Genomic DNA, 20,694 nt, shown 5'->3' with positions numbered 1-20,694 from the left:
AGATTGTAATGAGATCAGTGGGAATACCTAAGCATCTAATTCTATTGATAAGAGACCTGTATGACAACCAAAAACGTTCAATAAAAACAGTCTTTAGAGAAGCAGACAGTGGAAAAAGGAATGTGGCAGGGTTGTATAATGTCACCCTATCTTTTTAATATTTATAGTGAATGTATTATGAAAATGGCTAACTTAGACAAAGATTCAGCTGAAATTAAAATTGGTTACAGAAAAATAAATAATTTAAGATATGCAGATAATACAACCCTCATAGCAGAAACTTAGGAAGATCTGGAGCTGTTGATTCTGTTTATTAAGTGGAGGAAAATAAAAAAGCCGGGCTTAATTTAAACATCAACAAAACAAAAGTGATGCCTCTGGCAATTTAAATGAATATATAATAGAGGGGATGATAAAATAGAGGTCATTGAAAGTTATATTTTACTGGAGTCCAGAATCATAAATGATGGTAAATGTGAAGATGAAATTAAAAGGATAGTCATGGGGGAAAAAAAGCTATGTTAAACCTGACAAAAATTATGACTTACAATTCTATGTAAGTCAATAATATTTCCTGTAGTGATATATGGATGTGAAAGCTAGATTATTAAGAAGAAAGACAGAAAGTGAATTGATTCATTTGAATTTTTGGTATGGAAGAGACAACAATCCCATGGACTGCAAGAATGACCAAGAAGATTTTAGAGAGTATAAAGACAGAATGCTCCTTGAAGGCAATGATTACTAAACAGAGGTTAATGTACTTTGGACATATTATGCAAACAGATGGATCATTGGAAAAGGCAGATTGGGGAAGATTGAGGAAATGAGAAGACCACAAAAGCGTTAGATGGACAACATAATCCTTTCTTTTAGTGTTACACGGCGATCAGCATTCATTTTTGAAATTATGGATTCTACAACTGTGTTAAAATAACTCTTTTTATTATCCCGACGTTTCAATCTTCATATCAAAATCATCATCTGGAGCATACATAAATGTACAAGCCAAGCTGCGTTACATTTCAAACCGTAAGCTAGAGAAACAATGATTTGATCACATACTACTCATTGGCATGACCTCTAGTGAAAAAAAAAAAAAAATTACATCAAGCTAGATTTAATTTATGATTACATGAATAAACATTCTTGCTTACAGATGATTTTCCTTCCAGTCAGTGATGTCCTATTTCTATTATTACAATTGTTATTTTTGATTTAAAAAAAAAAATTATAAATTACAACATGAATAAACATTCTTTCTTATAGATTTTTTCTTTAACAGTGATGTCCTATTTTTTTATTATTAAAGTTGTTATTTTAGATTTAAGATCCTGGATTTTCTACAGTCCTGTTTGTAGTTGTTCTTAGAGAGGAAGGATTCGTGGGACGAATATATGTATGCCTTCCATATGTATGGGATTTTTAGACCATCATTATTGTTTAGATTGGGGTAGTTGATAACGATCTCACACGCTTCCTTAAATTTGTGTTCATACCATGTTTTGGTGTGATGCAGGCAACTAGTGCTTTTCCAGTCAATTCTATGTAAGGTGTTCAGGGCGTGATCAGAAAGGCCAGCTTCACCATAATTATTATATTTGATGTGTCATTTATGTTCTTTTTGTCTGATCAGAATTGTGCATCCTGTTTCTCCTATGTATGGTATGTTGCAGGTGCAGTAAATACGATATACTCCAGGGTGGGCCAGTGGAGGGAGTGGGTCTTTGGATGAGTTGAGTAAGCTTTTTAATTTTGCAGGAGATTTAAAGGTGGCTTTGAGGTTGTATTTTTGTAGTACTCTGTTTATTTTGTCTGATGTCCCTTTAATGTAGGGAATGGTTATAGTTTTACTATAGTCTGGTTTGTCTTTGTTTTTTATTGAGGTCTTGTAGAGAATTTTGTTAATAGTGTTTTGGCCATATCCATTTTTTTTTTGAAAAGTATTGCCGATCACTTTAAATTCGTTTTTCAGTGCCTGTTCATTGGAGCAGATCTTCAGAGCCCTGTTTTTTAGGGTATTGATGACACCTAGTTTTTGTGTTGGGTGGTGGTAGGAGTTTATGTGTGTGTATATTGGCCAGTATGTGTCGATTTCCGGTAAACAGTGAAGGAAAGATTGCCCGAGGGAAGACATGTGACAAGTGTATCTAGAAACGGCAGTGTGTTATGTTTTTTAATCTCAATTGTGAACTGTATGCATTTGTGTTGCGTTTATGTTGTGTTTGTGTCTACATCACACCAAAACATGGTATGAATGCAAATTTAAGGAAGCTTGTGAGATCGTTATCAACCACCCCAATCTAAACAATAATGATGGTCTAAAAATCCCATACACATATGAAAGGCATATATTAGAATCTCTCTAAGAACAACTATAAACAGGACTATAGGAAATCCAGGATCCTAAATCTAAAATAACAAACCTGACTGGAAGGAAAATCATCTGTAAGCAAATGTTTATTCATGTAATCATAAATTAAATCTAGCTTGATGTTTTTTTTTTTTGTTTTTTTTTCACTAGAGGTGATGCCAATGAATAGCATGTGATCAAATCATTGTTTCTCTAGCTTACGGTTTGAAATGTAACGCAACTTGTCTTGTATATTTATGATTTATGTATGCTCCAGATGATGATCTTGATATGAAGATCGAAACGTCAGAATAATAAAAAGTGTCATTTTAACACTGTTGTAGAATCCATAATTTCAAAAATGAGTGGACAACATAAAAGAACTTACCAACTTGAAGTTACCGTTGCTGAAATAAAGTAAATGAGGCTGAATGGAATGGAGAACCTTTGTTCACAAGATCACCAAGAGTTAAAAATGACTGGATGGCACATAACAACAAAATAACTGTTGCCTGCCCTGCCACACATTGCACTGGTATGCTATAGATTCTGCTGCCTCTTGTGTATGGGTTCAGTATAAAAAAAATATATAAAAAATTGATGTTAATGGAGCTGTAGGATTTTTTGGTATATTGCCACTTATGTTAAGGGAATATGCAAATGAGCCATTAATGCCATTGACACTTGGTAGTTTAACAAGTGTATGTGACAACAGGAACAATACCAAAATGGAAAGAGAAAAAAATAGTGCCATTGCACAAAAAGAATACAAATCATTAGTATCCAACTATAGGATAGGTGTCAGGCGAAGGTGTTAGAGAAGCTGGTTGCAGATATAATACAAACCTGGATTGATAGGGATAGAATCTGTTGAGAGAGAGCCATGTGGATTTTTTAAGGAGAAATCGTAAGGAAATCAAAAAGATTTTTGCATAATGATTGTGAATGAACGGAATATATTGCCAAAGTGAATGTTAAGTTCTCTGGCTTTGTATGTGATCTGTGAGTGTTTGGCATCTGGTGATTACTCTGCTGACTCCAGGAAAGCCTGGAAATAGTACTTAACACTATTTACCTCATCGCATTTTCTTTTAAGACCAGTTACATATGGTTATCTATGTTATGTGTTAGGACCTTTGACAGTTTAAAAATGCAGAACCTGAATGCACCCAAATAAAATAAATAAATATGAGGGCAGTGTGAAAAGTTCTTGGCCTCAACCATAGATGGCAATACTATCAGCATGATTTTTTTTCTAAGTTGGTACATCTGTCATAAGCATCCATGCGATTGCAAGTCATTCTATCAAGTAGTTTGTTTTATACAGTTGTCTCAATCAAAAGCGTTGTCTGTATCTCTTGAAATGGATAAAATTGAGTATCATGCAGTTATAAAATTCTTTGTAAAAGAAGGTTTAATGCCAAAAGAAATTCATTTCAAGTTCAGAAAAGTTTTTATGAACTTGAAATGAATTATGGCCACGTTTAATTGTCATTTTTGACAATTAAACGTGGCCATACCAGCCTTGAAGATGATCCATGTGAAGGACGTATAAAAAATGTAACAACACCAGAAATCATTGAATAAGTGCACGGTATCATATTAGATGACTGGTGAGTCAAAGTGCGTTAAATTGCTGAGACTTTAGGCATTTCAAAAGAACGTGTAGGATATATTTTGTATGAAGAATTGCAAATGAAAAAGCTTTACGCAAGACAGGCGCTGTTCTTGCTCACAGCAAATCCAAAACGCACTCGCATGAAAATCTCTGAACAGTGCTTGGAGCATTTTAACAAGAACAAAACTGATTTTGTGTGTCGATTTATTACTATGGATGAGACTTGGATTCACGTTACACACCAGAATCCAAACAGCAGTTAAAACAGTGGACAGAAGCCGGTTGTTCAACGAAGAAGACAAAGTCAGTTCCATCAGCAGGAAAGATCATGGCATCTGTGTTTTGGGATGCTAAAGGCTTTTAATTATTTTGAAAAGGGCAAAACAATAACTGGGGAATATTATTCCGATATTTTAACCAGACTAGACAAAAAAATTCATGAGAAAAGACCTGGTTTGCAGAAGAACAAAATCATCTTTCATCAGGACAATGCACCTGCCCACAAAGGTGTTTTGGATGGGAAAATTTAAGGAATCTGCACTATGAATTATTGGAACATCCTATTCCCCAGATTTTGGCTCCCTCTGACTTCTATCTCTTCCCAAAACTAAACTTCTTCCTCGCTGGTCACCTTTTTTCTTCGAATCAAGAGGTGATTGCAGCTGTAGAGGGATATTTTGCAGATCTTACTGAGAACTACTACAGGAATGGGATAATGGCACTGGAGCATCGCTGGAATAAATGAAATAGTCTTAATGGAGATTATGTTGAAAAATAAAAATTTTAAAATTATAAATTCCTTTTTTTAGTGTTAGGCCGAGAACTTTTCACACCACCCTCGTATGTTGTGTGCATAAAGAGGTATAGCAGTAACACCAAATAAAAATTTGTTTAATCTAGAAAATGAATAATTATCTCAGAAATACATATAGGAATCTAAAATGTAGATTTTTCTCATGTAGTTCAGCTGTTTATACTCTTGTTATGTTTCTGTCTCTCTCTTTTAAATATAGCATCAATCTAAAATGTGTATACTAAACATGTACATCAGTATGCTAAACGTTCACTCTGAATGTTTGATTCTTTTTAAATGTTATACATGCCCTTGCAGTTTGTTCAATTATTAAGTTGCTATTAATATTTCAAAAATATATGATATGATATCACAATGCTTTAAAAATTAGACATGAGCTTTCCATTCTTTATATTGCTAACAGTTTTTATTATATTATGTTTTTAACCAATAACCATAAAAAAAAAAAAAGCCACCAAGAAGATTTATTTTTTTTATTACATAACACCTCCGAGGAGTCCAAAGACTCATCGAGGGAGGGCACCTACTTTACAACTCTCTGTCTCCACCAACTGCAACTACCTTCATCATCTACAGCAACTCCATCTACCGCCAACCAACACCACTAGTATTTTCACAGACAATCACAAACATCCATGTCTGTGGCGGGATTTGAACCCGCAGCCCTTTCGCTGTAGAGCAGATATGCTAACCAGGCTGGCAACAGAACATTAGTTGTTTTCTTGGTTGTTATTATTATTGCAGTAATAGATCCCAATTTTTCATATTTTTTAAATTAAACAAATCTCACTAAGATTACTGCTGTTTCTGCTATTATGAGAAATGTGTAAGGAAATAGCAAGTATATATGCACAGTGTGAATCCGATGAATCTGGAATCTGATTGTAATAATAAGATTGAGTTGCTACTTAACAAATCTTTAAGTATTTGAATTAAAGCTTTGTAAAAATATTATTGTAATTATTTATTATGCATATCTTTTCAGAATTTTCATTGGAAAAAAAAACAGTAATAATTACTCTAAATATGTCTTTAAAATTATAGAATTTTAATAAATTAATAAAGTTAATTAATGTTCATTACATTTCAGTGTGATCCAAAAATCATTCTCTCTATTTCACAAGTTATCAAATACCTCAGTAACACTGACAGTAGTATCCAAATACAAATACTGAAATTACTTCATGTGATAATTAAATCACATTTTGAACCAAACATTGTGATGATTTGTTCTGATATGACTACAAACTCACAAAAAGGAAATCAAATGGACTTACCTTTTCCTGTTAAAGATTTCAGGGCTATTTTTACTTGTCTTCAGAACAGTCTAGTCAAAGTAAGTATCTTTTTTTTTTGTAGTAAGTATAATTTTTTAAGTATCTCTTAAAATACATAACCATACACAACTCTCTGATACCTATCAGACAGCCAATCCTGAATCCAGTTGACCAATCTGACATCCAGACCCATATGCTGCAACTTAAATATCAGCTTATCATGTGGCACCCTGTCAAATGCCTTCGCTAAGTCTAAGAAAATTGCAGTATATATATGCCTTTCCCTCATCTAATGTTCTTGTAACTTTATTATAAAAGGCTAGCATATTGCTAAAACAAGAGCGCCCTTTCACAAATCCATGTTGACTCTCGCAAATAACATTATCCCCTCATCTGCCCAATGCTGTATACGGTCCCTCACTACTTTCTCCAAGATCTTAACAACTACTGATGACACATAGACTGGCCTATAATTAGACACTTCCAGTCTGTTACCATCCTTATGCAATGGCATTATCTTACCTTCCTTCCATTCCCTGGGCACCTTTCCCGCAGCCAGACTTTCATTGAAAAGCCAGATTAAAGGCACTGTCAGTTCCCTAGCACATTCTCTCAAAACTCGTGGTAAAATACCATCCAGTCCTAAAGCTTTACTGACATCCAGAGTACTCAGTATCTGAAACACACTCTCCTCCTGTACCTCTAAACCTCGAACCAGCCCTATCCCTCTAGCATTAAAACTGACTCCTCCAGGATGAAGTACTCCAATAAAGTGTTCATCGAACAATTCCACTATGTCCTCTGCATCAGTCACTCTATTCCCATTTTTATCCCACAATATCATTCTTTCACAGTCATTTCTCCTCCTACTGGCCACATAGCCAAAAAATTCCCTAGGATTTTCTTTGGATCTTAGGGCCAATCTCCTCTCATATTCCAGTTTTGCTTTCCTTACCACACTAGACACTCTTCTGGCCTGTGTCTTATATTCTTCATGCATCTTCTCTTCACCTGTCTCCTTATATCTCTTCCATAGCCTCTTTTTCGCATGCAATTCCTGTTTAATATTGTTTGTCATCCACTTTACTCCAAATTGTGTCCTCTTCTTCACTCATGGTATACAACTTACCATTGCTGCTAACAAATATTCTTTCATAATTTCCCACGTACTAATGATATCCCGGCCTTCCAATTCCTCCCTCCATGAAACTTCCCGAAGTTGACATCTAAGACTATTATAATCACCTTCTTCATAATTCCACATAAGTTCACATCTCTTTGATACTCCTGCACGTCTATTCATTTTCCAAGTCAAAACCATATGGTTACTCTCTCCAACTGGTGGGAGAGATGTCATCTCAGTTATTATCAACTTTTCTGATGCTATAACCAAATCCAAAACTCTTGAACCTCTTGTTCCCTCTGTTACATGTTGCCTAGAAATTCCATTCCCCTATTGCTATATACATCTTCCTCTCTCCAATTTATACTGCTGTAGTTAAAATCTCACATAACAATCATTCTTCTTGCACTTGATAAACTTAACTGTCTAAACATCTCCTTGTCCCCATCCTCTGTGCTCCTGGGTCTGTAGCAACACCCCACTAAATATCCTGTCTTGCCTACCTCTACCTCACACCATATGTTCTCAAAATCATTTGTCTCACTTCCTTCCAAAGCCTCCACTCTTAGAAGACATAGGTCATCATTTATCATAAGCAGTAACCCTGCCACCACTCTTTCCCCTCCCATCCTGACGAAAAATGCTGTACCCAGTGACTTCTATTCCTATTATTATATCCCCTTCTGTCAACAACATCTCAGTAATCCCAGTAACATTTGGCCAGGCTGATGCTATCTGCACTACCAATTCCTCTCTCTTATTCCAGATACTCCTGGCATTAGTATAAAGCATATAAATGCCATTCTATACCCAACATTATCCCTTCTAGACTCCACTGGGCTCAGTGTTACCAGATGTCGTCTCCCTTCTCCCAAGTATTCATTCCCACAAGAGGCCACCCCTGCTATCATCCTCCCTGGGACACACTGACTCATTCAGAACAGCAATCTCTCCAGATGCCTGCATCGTTCCTCATTCAAATGTAAGCGGTCTCTTGCATACAATTCCTCTCTTTACTCAAACGCACTCCAAGCATCCACATATACCAGTCCTCTTGTCACACATTCTCGCTATTATGCCATTCAATATCACCGCTCTTCTGCTCAGCTCATCATTATCGTGCCTAGGCAATACACACACTATTTTTCCTCTCTCTGTCTTCTTCTGTACAGCCTCAAGCAAAAATCTCATATCTCTCGCTGCCCAACTTACATTACCACTCAAGTCATTTGTCCCTACCATCACAATCATCTTATCCACCCTTTCTATTGTTCCTCCTGGCAAACCTTCTTCACGCATCTTATCTTGAACACCACAAATCATTGAGTCACCATACATCATGCCTCTTACCATTCCCTCTCTCCTATTGTTTCCATTCTCTCCTCTTCTTTCATTCCCATAGGTCTCTCTCATTCCCTCTCCTCTACTGCTATTCTCTCTTCTAGCATCCCCATACCTCTCTCTTTCCTACTGTTTCCATTCTCTCCTCTTCTAGCACTTGGCAAACCTTCTTCATGCATCTTATCTTGAACACCACAAATCATTGAGCACCATACATCATACCTCTTACCATTCCCTCTCTCCTATTGTTTCCATTCTCTCCTCTTCTTTCATTCCCATAGGTCTCTCTCATTCCCTCTCCTCTACTGCTATTCTCTCTTCTAGCATCCCCATACCTCTCTCTTTCCTGCTGTTTCCATTCTCTCTGCTTCTAGCACTTCCATGCATCTCTCTCATTCCCTCTCTCCTACGGTTGCCATTCCCTCCTCTTCTAGCACTCCAATGCCTCTCTCTCTCATTCCGTCTCTCCTACTGATTCCATCCTCTCGTCTTCTAGCATTCCCATACCTCTCTCATTCCATCTCTCCTACTGTTTCCATTCTCTCATCTGCTAACATTCCCATACCTCTCACTCATTCCCTCTCTTCTACTGTTTCCTTTCTCTCCTCTTCTAACGCTCCCAAAATTCTCTCTCTCCCCTACTCTGATTCGGCTTGCATTTATCTCTTCCATTCTCCTAGTCTTATCTTTCATACTTCTGCTCTCATTCACAAGACATTCCACCTCCTCTTTCAGCTCATCTATCTCCCTCTGCAGATCAGTCACACTTAATCTAAATTCACTCTCCCAAACAAAACCATCTCCTAAACTTTCACAGTCACTCATGTTGTATGGTGGAGCAGTTTCAAGGAGGCAGAGGGTTACAAATGGGGTCCCACAGGGCTCAGTACTAGGACCTATATTGTTTAACCTTTATATCAATGACATTGTCAGTGGATTGCAAGGGGATATTCAGTTGTTTGTGGATGATGCGAAACTGGGAAGGATTATTAGTAATAGTGCAGATGTTGTGGTAGCCCTGCAAGGGGATTTGAATAAGCTAGATAGATGGGCAAATGAATGGGGGTGTCAGTTTAATGCAGCAAAATGTAAGGTCTTGAGGTTTGGGAAACATCGATGGGATGCTGCATTCTCTATGAGAGGAGTTATACTGGAGGAAGTAGGGGGGGACAAGAGATCTGTGGTTGATGATTGATAGAAACCTGAAATTTAGGGGACATATTGCAAAGGTGGTTAAGGTAACACAGAGGATTGCTGAATTATGAGAATTACTTTGACCTGCAGAGATAAAAGGGTTATCATTCCATTGTATAAGTCTCTTATCAGATCACACTTAGACTATTGTTCTCAGATTTGGTCCCCAGGATTTGAAGGGGATAAATTAACTGTGGAAAGGATACAAAGACGGATGACAAAGATAGTTTCAGGACTGTACAAGGATAGTTATGAGGATCGGCTGAGGGAATGTGGACTGCAGAGTTTGGTGGATAGAAGAAGGAGAGGTGATATGATTGAGACTTTTAAACTGTTGAGAGGTGGTTACAGGGTTGACACTGGGGAGTTCTTTCGCTTGGTTGAACAGTGGGAAGGAGTGATGACAAGAAGCCATCCCTGGAAGTTACGAAAGGAAACCATGAGCAAGAAGGTGAGGAGTGGTTTCTTTGCATGGAGGGCGGTTGAACCATGGAATGCATTGCCTGATGGAGTGGTGAGAGCGAGAATGGTCAATTAGGTTAAGATGTGGTATGATAGACTTTGTGTTTCTTAAGGGGGACCTCCCCTCAGTGAATCTTGACAGACTTTATGTTCTTAGGAAGGACCTCCCATGATGAGTCTTTGACTCCATGGAGGCCTGAATAATAATAATAATAAAAGAAAACATAGGGGTGTGTGTGTGTGTGTGTTTTGCATTTTCCTCCTAATAGTAACTCTACCAGGAGATAATTTATTCCTGCATGCTCCGTTGCATGCAATACATACATTATATGTAGCTTCCAAGTACTGATTAGCATTTACATTTCCAATTTTGTATCAGTATTCATATTAAATTTATATTTTTACATCTATATGTACATATTCCAACCCATCTCGTTATTTATATTTTTATATATTATTATTATTATTATTATTACATGATCCCTCCAGGGAGGCCAATGACCCATCGAGGGAGAGCACCTACTCTATAGCGCTCTCTTTCTCCACTACTCAATCCATCAACTACAATGAACTGCAGCGAACATCATCATCTACACCAATGCCATCTACCGCCCACTACCACTAGTATTTCCACAGACAATCACAAACATCCATGCCAAACAGCATGATTCGAATCCGCAGCCTTTTATGTTTAAATATATATACATATATTTACACTATATTCATACAATATCAGTAATTATGTTACTTTACAATGACTGGTAGTTGATCTTGTTGGAAAATTTAATTAGTTCTGAGAGTAATACTTTTTAATAAGTCTCTGTTTCGACACTGGCCACTTGTCTCCAGAAGTGGTGTGTGTGCATGTAATAAATTGCAAGACTATGCCATCAGCAACAATTATTATGCAGGCACCTCCATGGAGTCCAAAGACTCATCCTGGATAATATTGATGCAAAAATTAGATTTTGTTTAAAACACTGTTTTTGATAATTGTTTTTCATTAATTTGCTCAAATAGATTGTCAAGTGTTAAGGTATCTGCTCTTCAGCCAACAAGCTGCAGGTTGAAATCCTACCATGGGCATCGATGTATGTGATTTTCTTTAGGTGGTAGATGAATTTCTTCACTTGGTGTCAAACCCCTGTTCTGCTTGTTGGAGGCCTGAATAAGTATACCTGGTAAAAAATAATAAAAAATACAAAAAATTATATATAAAAATAATTTTTTTAATTCAAATTATAGGCCAATCTGTGTGTGTCTGGAGTTGTGTTTCAAGTGTTAGAGAGGTTGGTGAGGACAAAGATTTAGAATTGATTGAAAAAAAAGCAGCATTTGGGGCAGCATGAGTTTGCTAAAGAAAGATCCGGTTTTAACAATCTTCTTATTTATTATAACGGGGTGATAAATACACTGCATAAAGAAAATGCCTATGCAGTGGTATATTTAGATTTAGCAAAGGCCTTTGATAGTTTGCCACATAACAAGCTGATAATTAAATTGAAACAGTTGGGATTGGATAGTAGATTAGTATACTGGATTGGAGATTGGTAGTCCAGGTATCAGCAAATCATGCAGAGGAGTAGTATCCCAGAACTAGAAGAGGAGTTATTGGTGGTATGCCCCAAGAGTCTGTTTTGGGGATGTTGTTCTTTAATCCTTATATTAAAAATATTGGGAAAGGTGATATACAGTTGTGTGTGGATGATACAAAGTTAGGAAGAATTATGAGGTAAGGAGCAGATGCTATAACTTTGCAAGAGCAAGAGAACTTGAATAGACTGGGTGAATGGGCTAGTGAGTAGAATTACCAGTTCAGTGTTGTAGAGCATTGCTGACATCCAAGGCAGATGTCAACAGTTCTTCCTGTCTTTCCACAGTAAGCCTGGTCATGGGGTTCTGTTCTTGTGACCAAGCTTACTATGGACAGACAGGAAGAACTGTTGACATCCACTTTGGTGAACATAAAAAATACATCAATTGGAAGAAAACAAAAGTGCTACACAGAAGTTATAAGTCAAAGAGATTATTTTTGGAATCAACAGAAGCTTTAAAACATACTCCAAATCTCAACAAGTATGGCTGTATAAATTTACCAAAAATCTGGGAAACGGTCATTTTAAGATCTAATTAATATTTGTTTTCTCTCTTTTTCCAACATAGATGCCACCTAATTAGGACTTTAGTTCCTTATGTTGTCTGTTGCAATTTTTTTAAAGTAGTCCCACTGTTATACCAAATTGTTGTTGGTTCGTGTACTGTGACAAACTGTTTCTGTGGTCTGAAGATGCTGAATATAATATCAGCAAATAAGTTCATAAATATTATTTTCTTATCATTCTGTGTTGTCATCAATATCGGGAAAATAAATAACTTTATAAGGAGGATGTGAGAGTAGTTTTCCTATATGGAGAGTAGCAGTGGGTGATTGGTGTGTATTGCCTGAGAGTGTGGTTAGTGCAGAGTGTGAATGTATTTAAGGCATAATATGGTTAGTTTTGTGTGTCTGTGTGTGCACATGTGCATATAACAGTGGCACTTTCTCACAATGAGTCTTTAGACTCCATGGAGATCTGTAATGATTATGATAAACTTCATCTTTTATAGGCTGCCTCTCTTTAGGTAAACAGATTTGTCACTGTGTGTTAGCATAGTGTCAATTATATTCATAACTACTCAAAGAGACTTAAGTGTTTTATTTTAATGTTACTACTATGAAAAGGCTTTCATTAACTTTCCATTAGGGTGAAAAAAAAAAGTTATTTTAAGTATACTGTCTTAATTAATATTTTAAGTTCTTCACAACTAACTAAGATGATATTTATTTTTCAACTAGCATATTCAAACTTATTTGTGCTCCAATTTTTATATAGAAATCAATGTTAAATTAATTTATTATTTTTATTTCCTTCTGTAGAAAAATAGCATCCTAGAAACTGAAAGTATAAAGTGCTTGAACTTAATGCTAGCCTTTGCTCACAAACGAAGTACTCTTTTAGGTAAACATTTTCAACAGAAATTTTAAACATGCTTTAAAAAAATTATAAATATATAATTAACACATAATTATGTTAACATATTAATCAATTGGAAGACTAGCTGATTCCCATTTATTCTCTAGGAAACATCTCATTAATAATATATCTGAATAATGTAGTAAAATTAATACCTTTTAATACAGTACATTTTTTCCCCTTTCTAAAACGTGTATATTATCTTTTGAATAGAATTTTTAATATATGCAGTATAATTATGATATTATTCATAAAGTCCTGATTCTTCATCATACTTACATTAAACAAAGTGTAACAATAAAATTATACCATGCTGTATATCTGTTTTTATGCTTCAGTGGTAGAACAAGTTTAAATATTTTGCACTTTCACTAACAAAACAGTGGGAGCAGTAAAGATTTACCATAATTCTTGTTTTAATTTACACAAGTAGTGCTAGTATTACAGTAGTAAAAATAATAGAAAAATAATAAGTTAAAAAGCAAAGCTGTTTTGGCAATGGAACATCCCATTTTATCATAACTGTGCTAAAAGAGATAAAATTAAATGAGATTTATTAAATTAGGAAGCATTATTAATTTAACACCCATGTATGCATTTTTTGAAGCTAAAGATGATATATATCATGACTTGATCAGAGCTGAGACAGTATGTAATTAGAAGTTGTAAACATAAGGAGCTGATAACGAAGTGTAGAAATATATATCAGATTGCCAAAAACACATGAATAAAACCAATAATGAAAGAATAACTTACACAAATTATGATTTTAAAAGAACTAAAAATGTCTTTTAGTTCTTTTGAAGAACAAATCTGAAAACAAACCCCAACTCAACATCACCAGAGTTAAAGATCGGTACTATCAACGTAAGAAGCCTGTTAGCAAAGAAATGGAGCTAGCTGAGGAATTAGATAAGTACCAGATCGATATAATAGGGATGACTGAAACAAAAAAGACCAAAACTGGTGAGATCTTTCTGAGCAATAAATACAAAATGTTATATTCAGGAAATGACAATCAAGGAAAAGAAGGAGTAGCCATAGTATTCAACACAAAATACGAGGCTAATCTTCTTGAATGGCAGTCAGTCTCAAGTAGAGTAATGTGGGCAAATATGAGGTCCCACAGAAGATTCTACTAAGGTAGAAGTGGAGGAATTTTTTGAGGCTTTAGAAAAAGCAACTGACACAATGAAAAATGAAAAGTTGGTCCTTGTTGGGGATCTAAATTGCAGAGTAGGAAATGATTGTGAGACATACAAAAATATTTTGGGAAAATTTGGAGAAAAGAGCAAAGCTAATAATAATGGCAAATATCTGTTGGATTTCTCCTCAGGACATGGACTGGTTATTACTAACACCATGTTCCAACATAAAAATGTGCACAAATTCACATGGAGAGAAGAGGCTAGGAATAAGAAAGGTCTCATTGACTATGTTATTGTTGATAGTGATGTTTTCTCCCTGGTGCAGGACACCAGAGTGTACAGAGGATTTGAAATTGGAAGTGATCACTATTTAGTCTTGAGCAGGATAAAATTGAATTTCATATTGAAAAGAATAACATGTAAGAAAATTTTAAAGCGAATTAAAGTTGAGCAGCTCTCAGATGTGAACTGTAGACTAAAATACAGAATGATTATTGAAAATAAAATAAAAGAGTTTGAGAACAGGAATCAAACCTTGGAGATTCAGTGGCAAACTCTGAAGAAAACATTGATTGATTCTGCCAGAGAGGCATGTGGTGAGGTTGTGTGCAAGGATAAAAAAATCAGAACTCCCTGGTGGACACAGGAAGTTAAAGAGGCAGTGAAGGAAAAGAAGAAAGCGTATCAAAAGTTCCTGGCAACTAAGTCAGCTTTTACTCTTACAGAATACAGAGACAAATGTAAGAAAGCTAAACAGTGTGTAAAACTAGCTAAACAAAAGTCATGGGAGGACTTTGGCAAGAATATAGAAAATAAATATCAAGAAGGTGGCAAAATATTCTGGAGGTTGTTGAAGAAGCTTAGGAATGGAGGAAAGAGTGCTGTAAAAGGAGTTAGAGTTGATACAGGTGACATGAAAATAGGAGAAAAAGATATCCTTGAAGTATGGAGTAATTACTTTGAAAAACTGCTAAATGAAACAAGCAGTGATGACAGCATATTGATAAAAAACACTGACCAGGCATGCAGTCAGGAATACATATCCATACCTGAAGTAGAAAAAGCCATCAATGGCTTGAAATGTGGAAAGGCAGCAGGAGTAGATGATATTCGACCAGAAATGCTGAAGTATGGTGGTATAAAAGTCTTACAGTGGCTGCACTGCATAGTTCAGAAAGCCTGGACAGAGGGACGAATTCCCGATGATTGGAGTAGAGCTCTCATAGTACCCGTATATAAAAAGGGAAATAAAACTGAATGTGAGAATTACAGAGGTATTTCCCTACTGAGTGTTCCTGGCAAGATCTATGCAAGTATACTTGAGAAACGGTTGAGAAGAATTGTGGAAGAAAAGCTTGGTGAAGAAAAAGCTGGATTCAGGCCAAATAGAGGCTGTCAGGATCAGATCTTCACTTTACGACAAATAGTCGAGAAAGCATGGGAATATAACAAAGATCTGTATTTAAGTTTTGTCGATTTGGAAAAGGCATATGACAAGGTGCCAAGAGAGAAGCTATTCAATACGCTGTTGTCAATGGGGCATTGTATCAAGCAATACTTAGTCTTTATTTGTGTTGTAAGTCAGCAGTTAGAATTGAAGGAAGTACAGGAAGATGGTTTAATGTTAAATCTGGTGTGAGACAAGGATGTACATTATCCCCTCTGTTATTCATTATCTATATGGATCACATTATGAAGGAAAGTGGTATTAAACCTGATATCAAAATTGGAGATGTTAATGTCAGCTCTTTGCTTTATGCAGATGATGTTATACTTCTAAATAAATCCGCTACGAGTTTGCAAGCTTCTCTGTCTAAATTGAATAGCTGTTGTAATAGATATGGTATGAAGGTCAGCAATAAAAAGACAAAGACAATGAAAATAGGCAGAATCATTGAAAATGTCAACTGTGTTGTGAATGGAGAACCTGTGGAACAAGTAAAACATTTCAGCTACTTAGGCACAATTTTTACTGAAGATGGTAAATTAAATATAGAAATAGACAACAGAATCAGCAAAGCTGGTATGGTGGGAAGTCAATTGAATAAATTCATATGGAATAAGAGAGAAATTAGTCGGAACACTAAATTAGCTGTATACAAGACAGTGTTCAAACCAATTTTAACTTATGGATCTGAGAGCTGGGTCAGAAGTAAAACACTTGACCAAAGACTAGAGACCGCAGATATGAGAGTCCTGAGAAAGATTAGAGGCGTGAACAGATGGCAGTTTCATATTAAAAACAAGGATATTAGGAAAGAACTTGACATTGTCAGCATCCAGGAATGCATTAGCAGAGCTAATCTCAGGTGGTATGGTCACCTAAACAGAATTGGCGAGGAAAGATTAGCAAAACAAGTGTTCTCTGCCAGGTGGGCAGGAAAACGACCCAGAGGAAGACCAAGATATAGGTGGATTGATATGGTACAAAGTGACTTAGACGATAGAAATATAAGATCTGATAATGTTGGAGTCTTGACAAGTAACAGACTGATTTGGAGGAAAATTGTAGATAGGAAGTTAGTAATGATGTAATTTTTTCATGTAGTACTGTTATATCCTGTACACCCCTTGAGGGTACATGGCAGGAATTTGATGATGATGATGATGAGGATGATGAAAGAACTAAAAATAAAGAATAAAAGGAACAAAAAAACTTTTATGTATATGGCAAGCTAGCAACATGATAGGCAGCCCATCACGTTCTTAGCTTGCCATACACATGCACAGAACCCAGAGGATTCTGTGTGGATGAAGTGGTAGAGAGGGTCTAGAAGTGAGTGACCAAGATTGCAGCAGTTTATGGAATACTCCTTATGAAAATAGATTAAAAGTCTATTTTCATTTTGTGGGCTTCAAAAACTATCTAAAAAGCTAATAAGAGGTGGACATGATTGAAGCATATAAGTTATTAAAGGGAGTTTTATAGGATTGACACCAGGACGTTTTTCAGTACATGATTGGAAGGGAGAGAAAGAGAGAACAAGGAGTCACCCATGAAAATTGTATAAGACTTCATCAAAGGTATTTGGACTAGATTTTTTACATGGGAGGTGGATTGTGTTACCAGAAATGGTTGTGAGTGCTTCATCAATGAAGGAGTTTAAGGAGGCATATTATAGGTATTGTGTGGTTAGATTGGGTCTTCAATAATGAGTCTTTGACTCAATGGATATACCTGACAAACAATGACTGAATAATATTCAGTAATAATTAATAAGCTGTGATTAAAAAAAAATTTTTAAAATTAAAACTATTGTTCCGTTTCTTCCTTTCTTTCTTCAATATCAAAATTCTTTCTTTTAAGGTTACATGGTGGTCAGCATTCATAGTGAAGAATTTATGGAGACACAACACACGAGTTAGAATAATTACTTTACTTAACTTCATTTTACTTTTACTTTACTTCATTACTACATTACTTATGCAGTTGGAACACATGTGGCTGCTGCCCGACATCCCTTTACAGTACACCTTGAAATCCACAGAACAAGGGGACAAAGGCTCTTTTCCTCCCCTTCATCCCTGCTACTGCTGCATTGTGAAATGGTCTTCCCCTTATGCGTTTCCCAAGGAATACAAGGAAAATGAAATGGAAGCAGTACAAGATAGTTGATGGTGATTGGATCCATGAAGAGTGTAAAGAAGTGCAGGTAGGAATGTGACAAGCATGGTAAAGAAAGAAAAGCTTCAGTATAAGAGGAGATTGTCTGGTCAAGCCAAGTTTAATTCCAAGGAATTCTTTTGCTATATGGCAAGCAAGAGAAAAAACAATTATGGCAGGTTGACACTGATGGATAGCCATGGCAGCAGACTCGCCATTGCAAAAGATATAGTGGAATTTTGAATGAGCAATTTATCAGCATATACCATACTGGTGTAAATGATGCCATGCAGTGCATATAAGATCAAAATTAAAATATTCATGTTTAAGGCCTTGTAGAGCACCACATAGTGATTCAAATGCTGTGAACTTTGCAGAAACACGTTTTTTGTTGGTCATGCGGAAGAGATATCTGGAAACGATATCTCTTCCAAAAAGAAAATAAAAAAAAATATTATTTCCAATATTCACCACCAGGGACATTGTATGATGTCCCTGGTGGTGAATGTAGATGTAGTATTTTTTTTGTGTGTAAGAAGGAGAAAAGTGACAAAAGCATAAATAACACATTTTTATTCACTTCCATTATGCATTTACAGGCTATTCTGTTCAGTGTGCTGCCCTTTCTGGTATGCCACAAACTGCTCCTTTACACAGTGTTCTCAATGACAGAAGGGAGCTGGTTTGAGCTGATGTTGCATACCTGCTGCATTATGCTGTCTTTCAACACTGGCAAGTTATCATGATGATTCTTATAAACCCTGTTTTTGAGAAATCCACAGAGCCAGAAGTCACAAGTGGGGTCAGATCAAGTGAATGGCATAGCCATGCAGTGGGAAATGCATGCCTCATCACTCTGACTTCCATGAAATGTTCTTGAAGAACTTCTTGTATGGATCAACCAATGTGTGGAGGGGCCCTATTCTTCAAGTGAATCTATGCACAGGCATTGATGTAGTTGTGACACAAAAAAATTGCTTATCATATCGCGATACCTCTCAGCGGTAACTGAGCAGGTCACAGGACCTGACTGGCAAATGTGCTCAAAGAAGAATGGTCCAATGATAAACAAAGCTATAAACTTGCACCAGACACTAACTTTTGGTGAATGCAAAGGAATTTGTTGGATTGCATACAGGTTTTGCAATACCTCTCAGCGGTAACTGAGCAGGTCACAGGACCTGACTGGCAAATGTGCTCAAAGAAGAATGGTCCAATGATAAACAAAGCTATAAACTTGCACCAGACACTAACTTTTGGTGAATGCAAAGGAATTTGTTGGATTGCATACAGGTTTTGCCTAGCCCATATCCACCAATTGTGAGAATTCATACTTCTGTTCAGGTGAAAGTGAGCCTCATCTTCTCACAAAATCATCCACAGCCATGCAGTATCCGATTTCACTCAAGCAAGTAATATTAACAAGAATGTCATTCAACTTTCAAAGTCCTGTGGGTGCAACACCTGTGGCAGGGTTATCTTGAATTGGTAGAAATGTGGAATCTTCCATAGAATTTTCCATACAGTTATGTAAGGCACATCCACATGTCATGATACAGCATGTGCACCAGGAACCAACGCTGTTATTCATGGCCTGCTCCAAAATGGCAGAAGCAATTTCATTCACTTGTTGTGAACTGATTGGTTTGCAACCTCTGCTAGGTCTAACTCTTATTGATCCCGTGTCTTCAAAATGACTAATCATTTGTTGAAGAGCACATGGAGATAGTGGATCCCATCAACATTTGTTCAGATGATGAAATTTGCAGAGTGCAGCAACAGCATTGCAATTGTTTAGGTAGCACATCTTCATGAGCAAAGCATGTTGGGGCAAGGTTAGTACCATCATCATCACTGTGGATGGTATTAACAACCAGAATGAAGGGTAAATTGCTGTGCCCATCTTTTTAAATCCTCCTGGCCCTGCTGAGTTGCATGATATGCAGAGTCCATGTAATTGGTATTTACAATACCTCTTTAGTGAATTTTGGAATTACTGATATGCTTGCAGATTCTGTGCATTTGGTCTTTGCAATGCCCCTTGTGTATAATTTTGGAACTTTTTTTCCCTGAGATTTCGCTTCTTCATGACACAATGTATCCCTGCAACATTTTGCAGCATTTGGATCATAAGGCTTAAACAGGTGTTAAATTTTGATCACCCTGTAGAAGGGAGGAGTCAGGTATTAGGAGAATTGGAAGTGAAAGAATCAGAGGTGTATCAAGTGTTGTTTGGATTAGAAGTTAATTGGGTTGCGGAAATGGATGGCATATTGCCTTGTATTCTTAAGGAATGTGCTCAACAGTTGGGTATGCCCTTGATATGGTTATTTAATGAAAGTCTTGCAGTGAGTAAAGTTTCTGAGCAGTAGAAAGAAGGCAAAATAGTACTACTCCACAGCATAATTGGAAAATTTTAGAACTGAAGTTTCCAATTATAGACCAGTCTGTATAATTGCAGCTGTATTCAAGGAATTGGAAAGATAGGAATAGAATACAAGATTTGGTTGATGGACATAGTATTTTTTATGATTGTCAGCATGGATTTGTAAAGGGTACATCTTGTTTTTAGCAATTTACTTGCATTTTATGACAAGGTGATAAATATGTAAGGGAGAATCATATACAATGATATTCTTGGAATTTGCAATGTTTGAAGAATTACCACATGATAAGTTGGTGTACAAGTTGTAGAAGATGAGAATACATAGTATATTGGTTAGATGGATTAGAGATTGGCTCTCTG

General features: G+C 36.3%; 1 protein-coding gene across 1 annotated transcript in view; it reads left to right on the top strand.

Moving 5' to 3' along the window:
• The window catches only part of LOC150105173 (meiosis inhibitor protein 1-like), a 335,005-nt gene that overhangs the window by 245,360 nt on the left and 68,951 nt on the right, over nt 1-20,694 (top strand). The window contains exons 12-13 of the mRNA XM_090395130.1: nt 5,876-6,121; nt 13,100-13,181. Of these exons, the coding sequence (XP_090251256.1) occupies nt 5,876-6,121; nt 13,100-13,181 (328 nt within the window). The remainder of the gene's footprint in view (nt 1-5,875; nt 6,122-13,099; nt 13,182-20,694) is intronic.

The sequence above is a fragment of the Typopeltis vanoorti genome, chromosome 7 (assembly GCF_054136105.1).
Source record: "Typopeltis vanoorti isolate ZY-2024b chromosome 7, IOZ_Tvanoo_1.0, whole genome shotgun sequence".
Taxonomy (NCBI): Eukaryota; Metazoa; Arthropoda; class Arachnida; order Uropygi; family Thelyphonidae; genus Typopeltis; species Typopeltis vanoorti.
The sequence above is the reverse complement of the archived record's forward strand: the minus strand, read 5'-3'. Positions and strand labels throughout refer to the sequence as shown.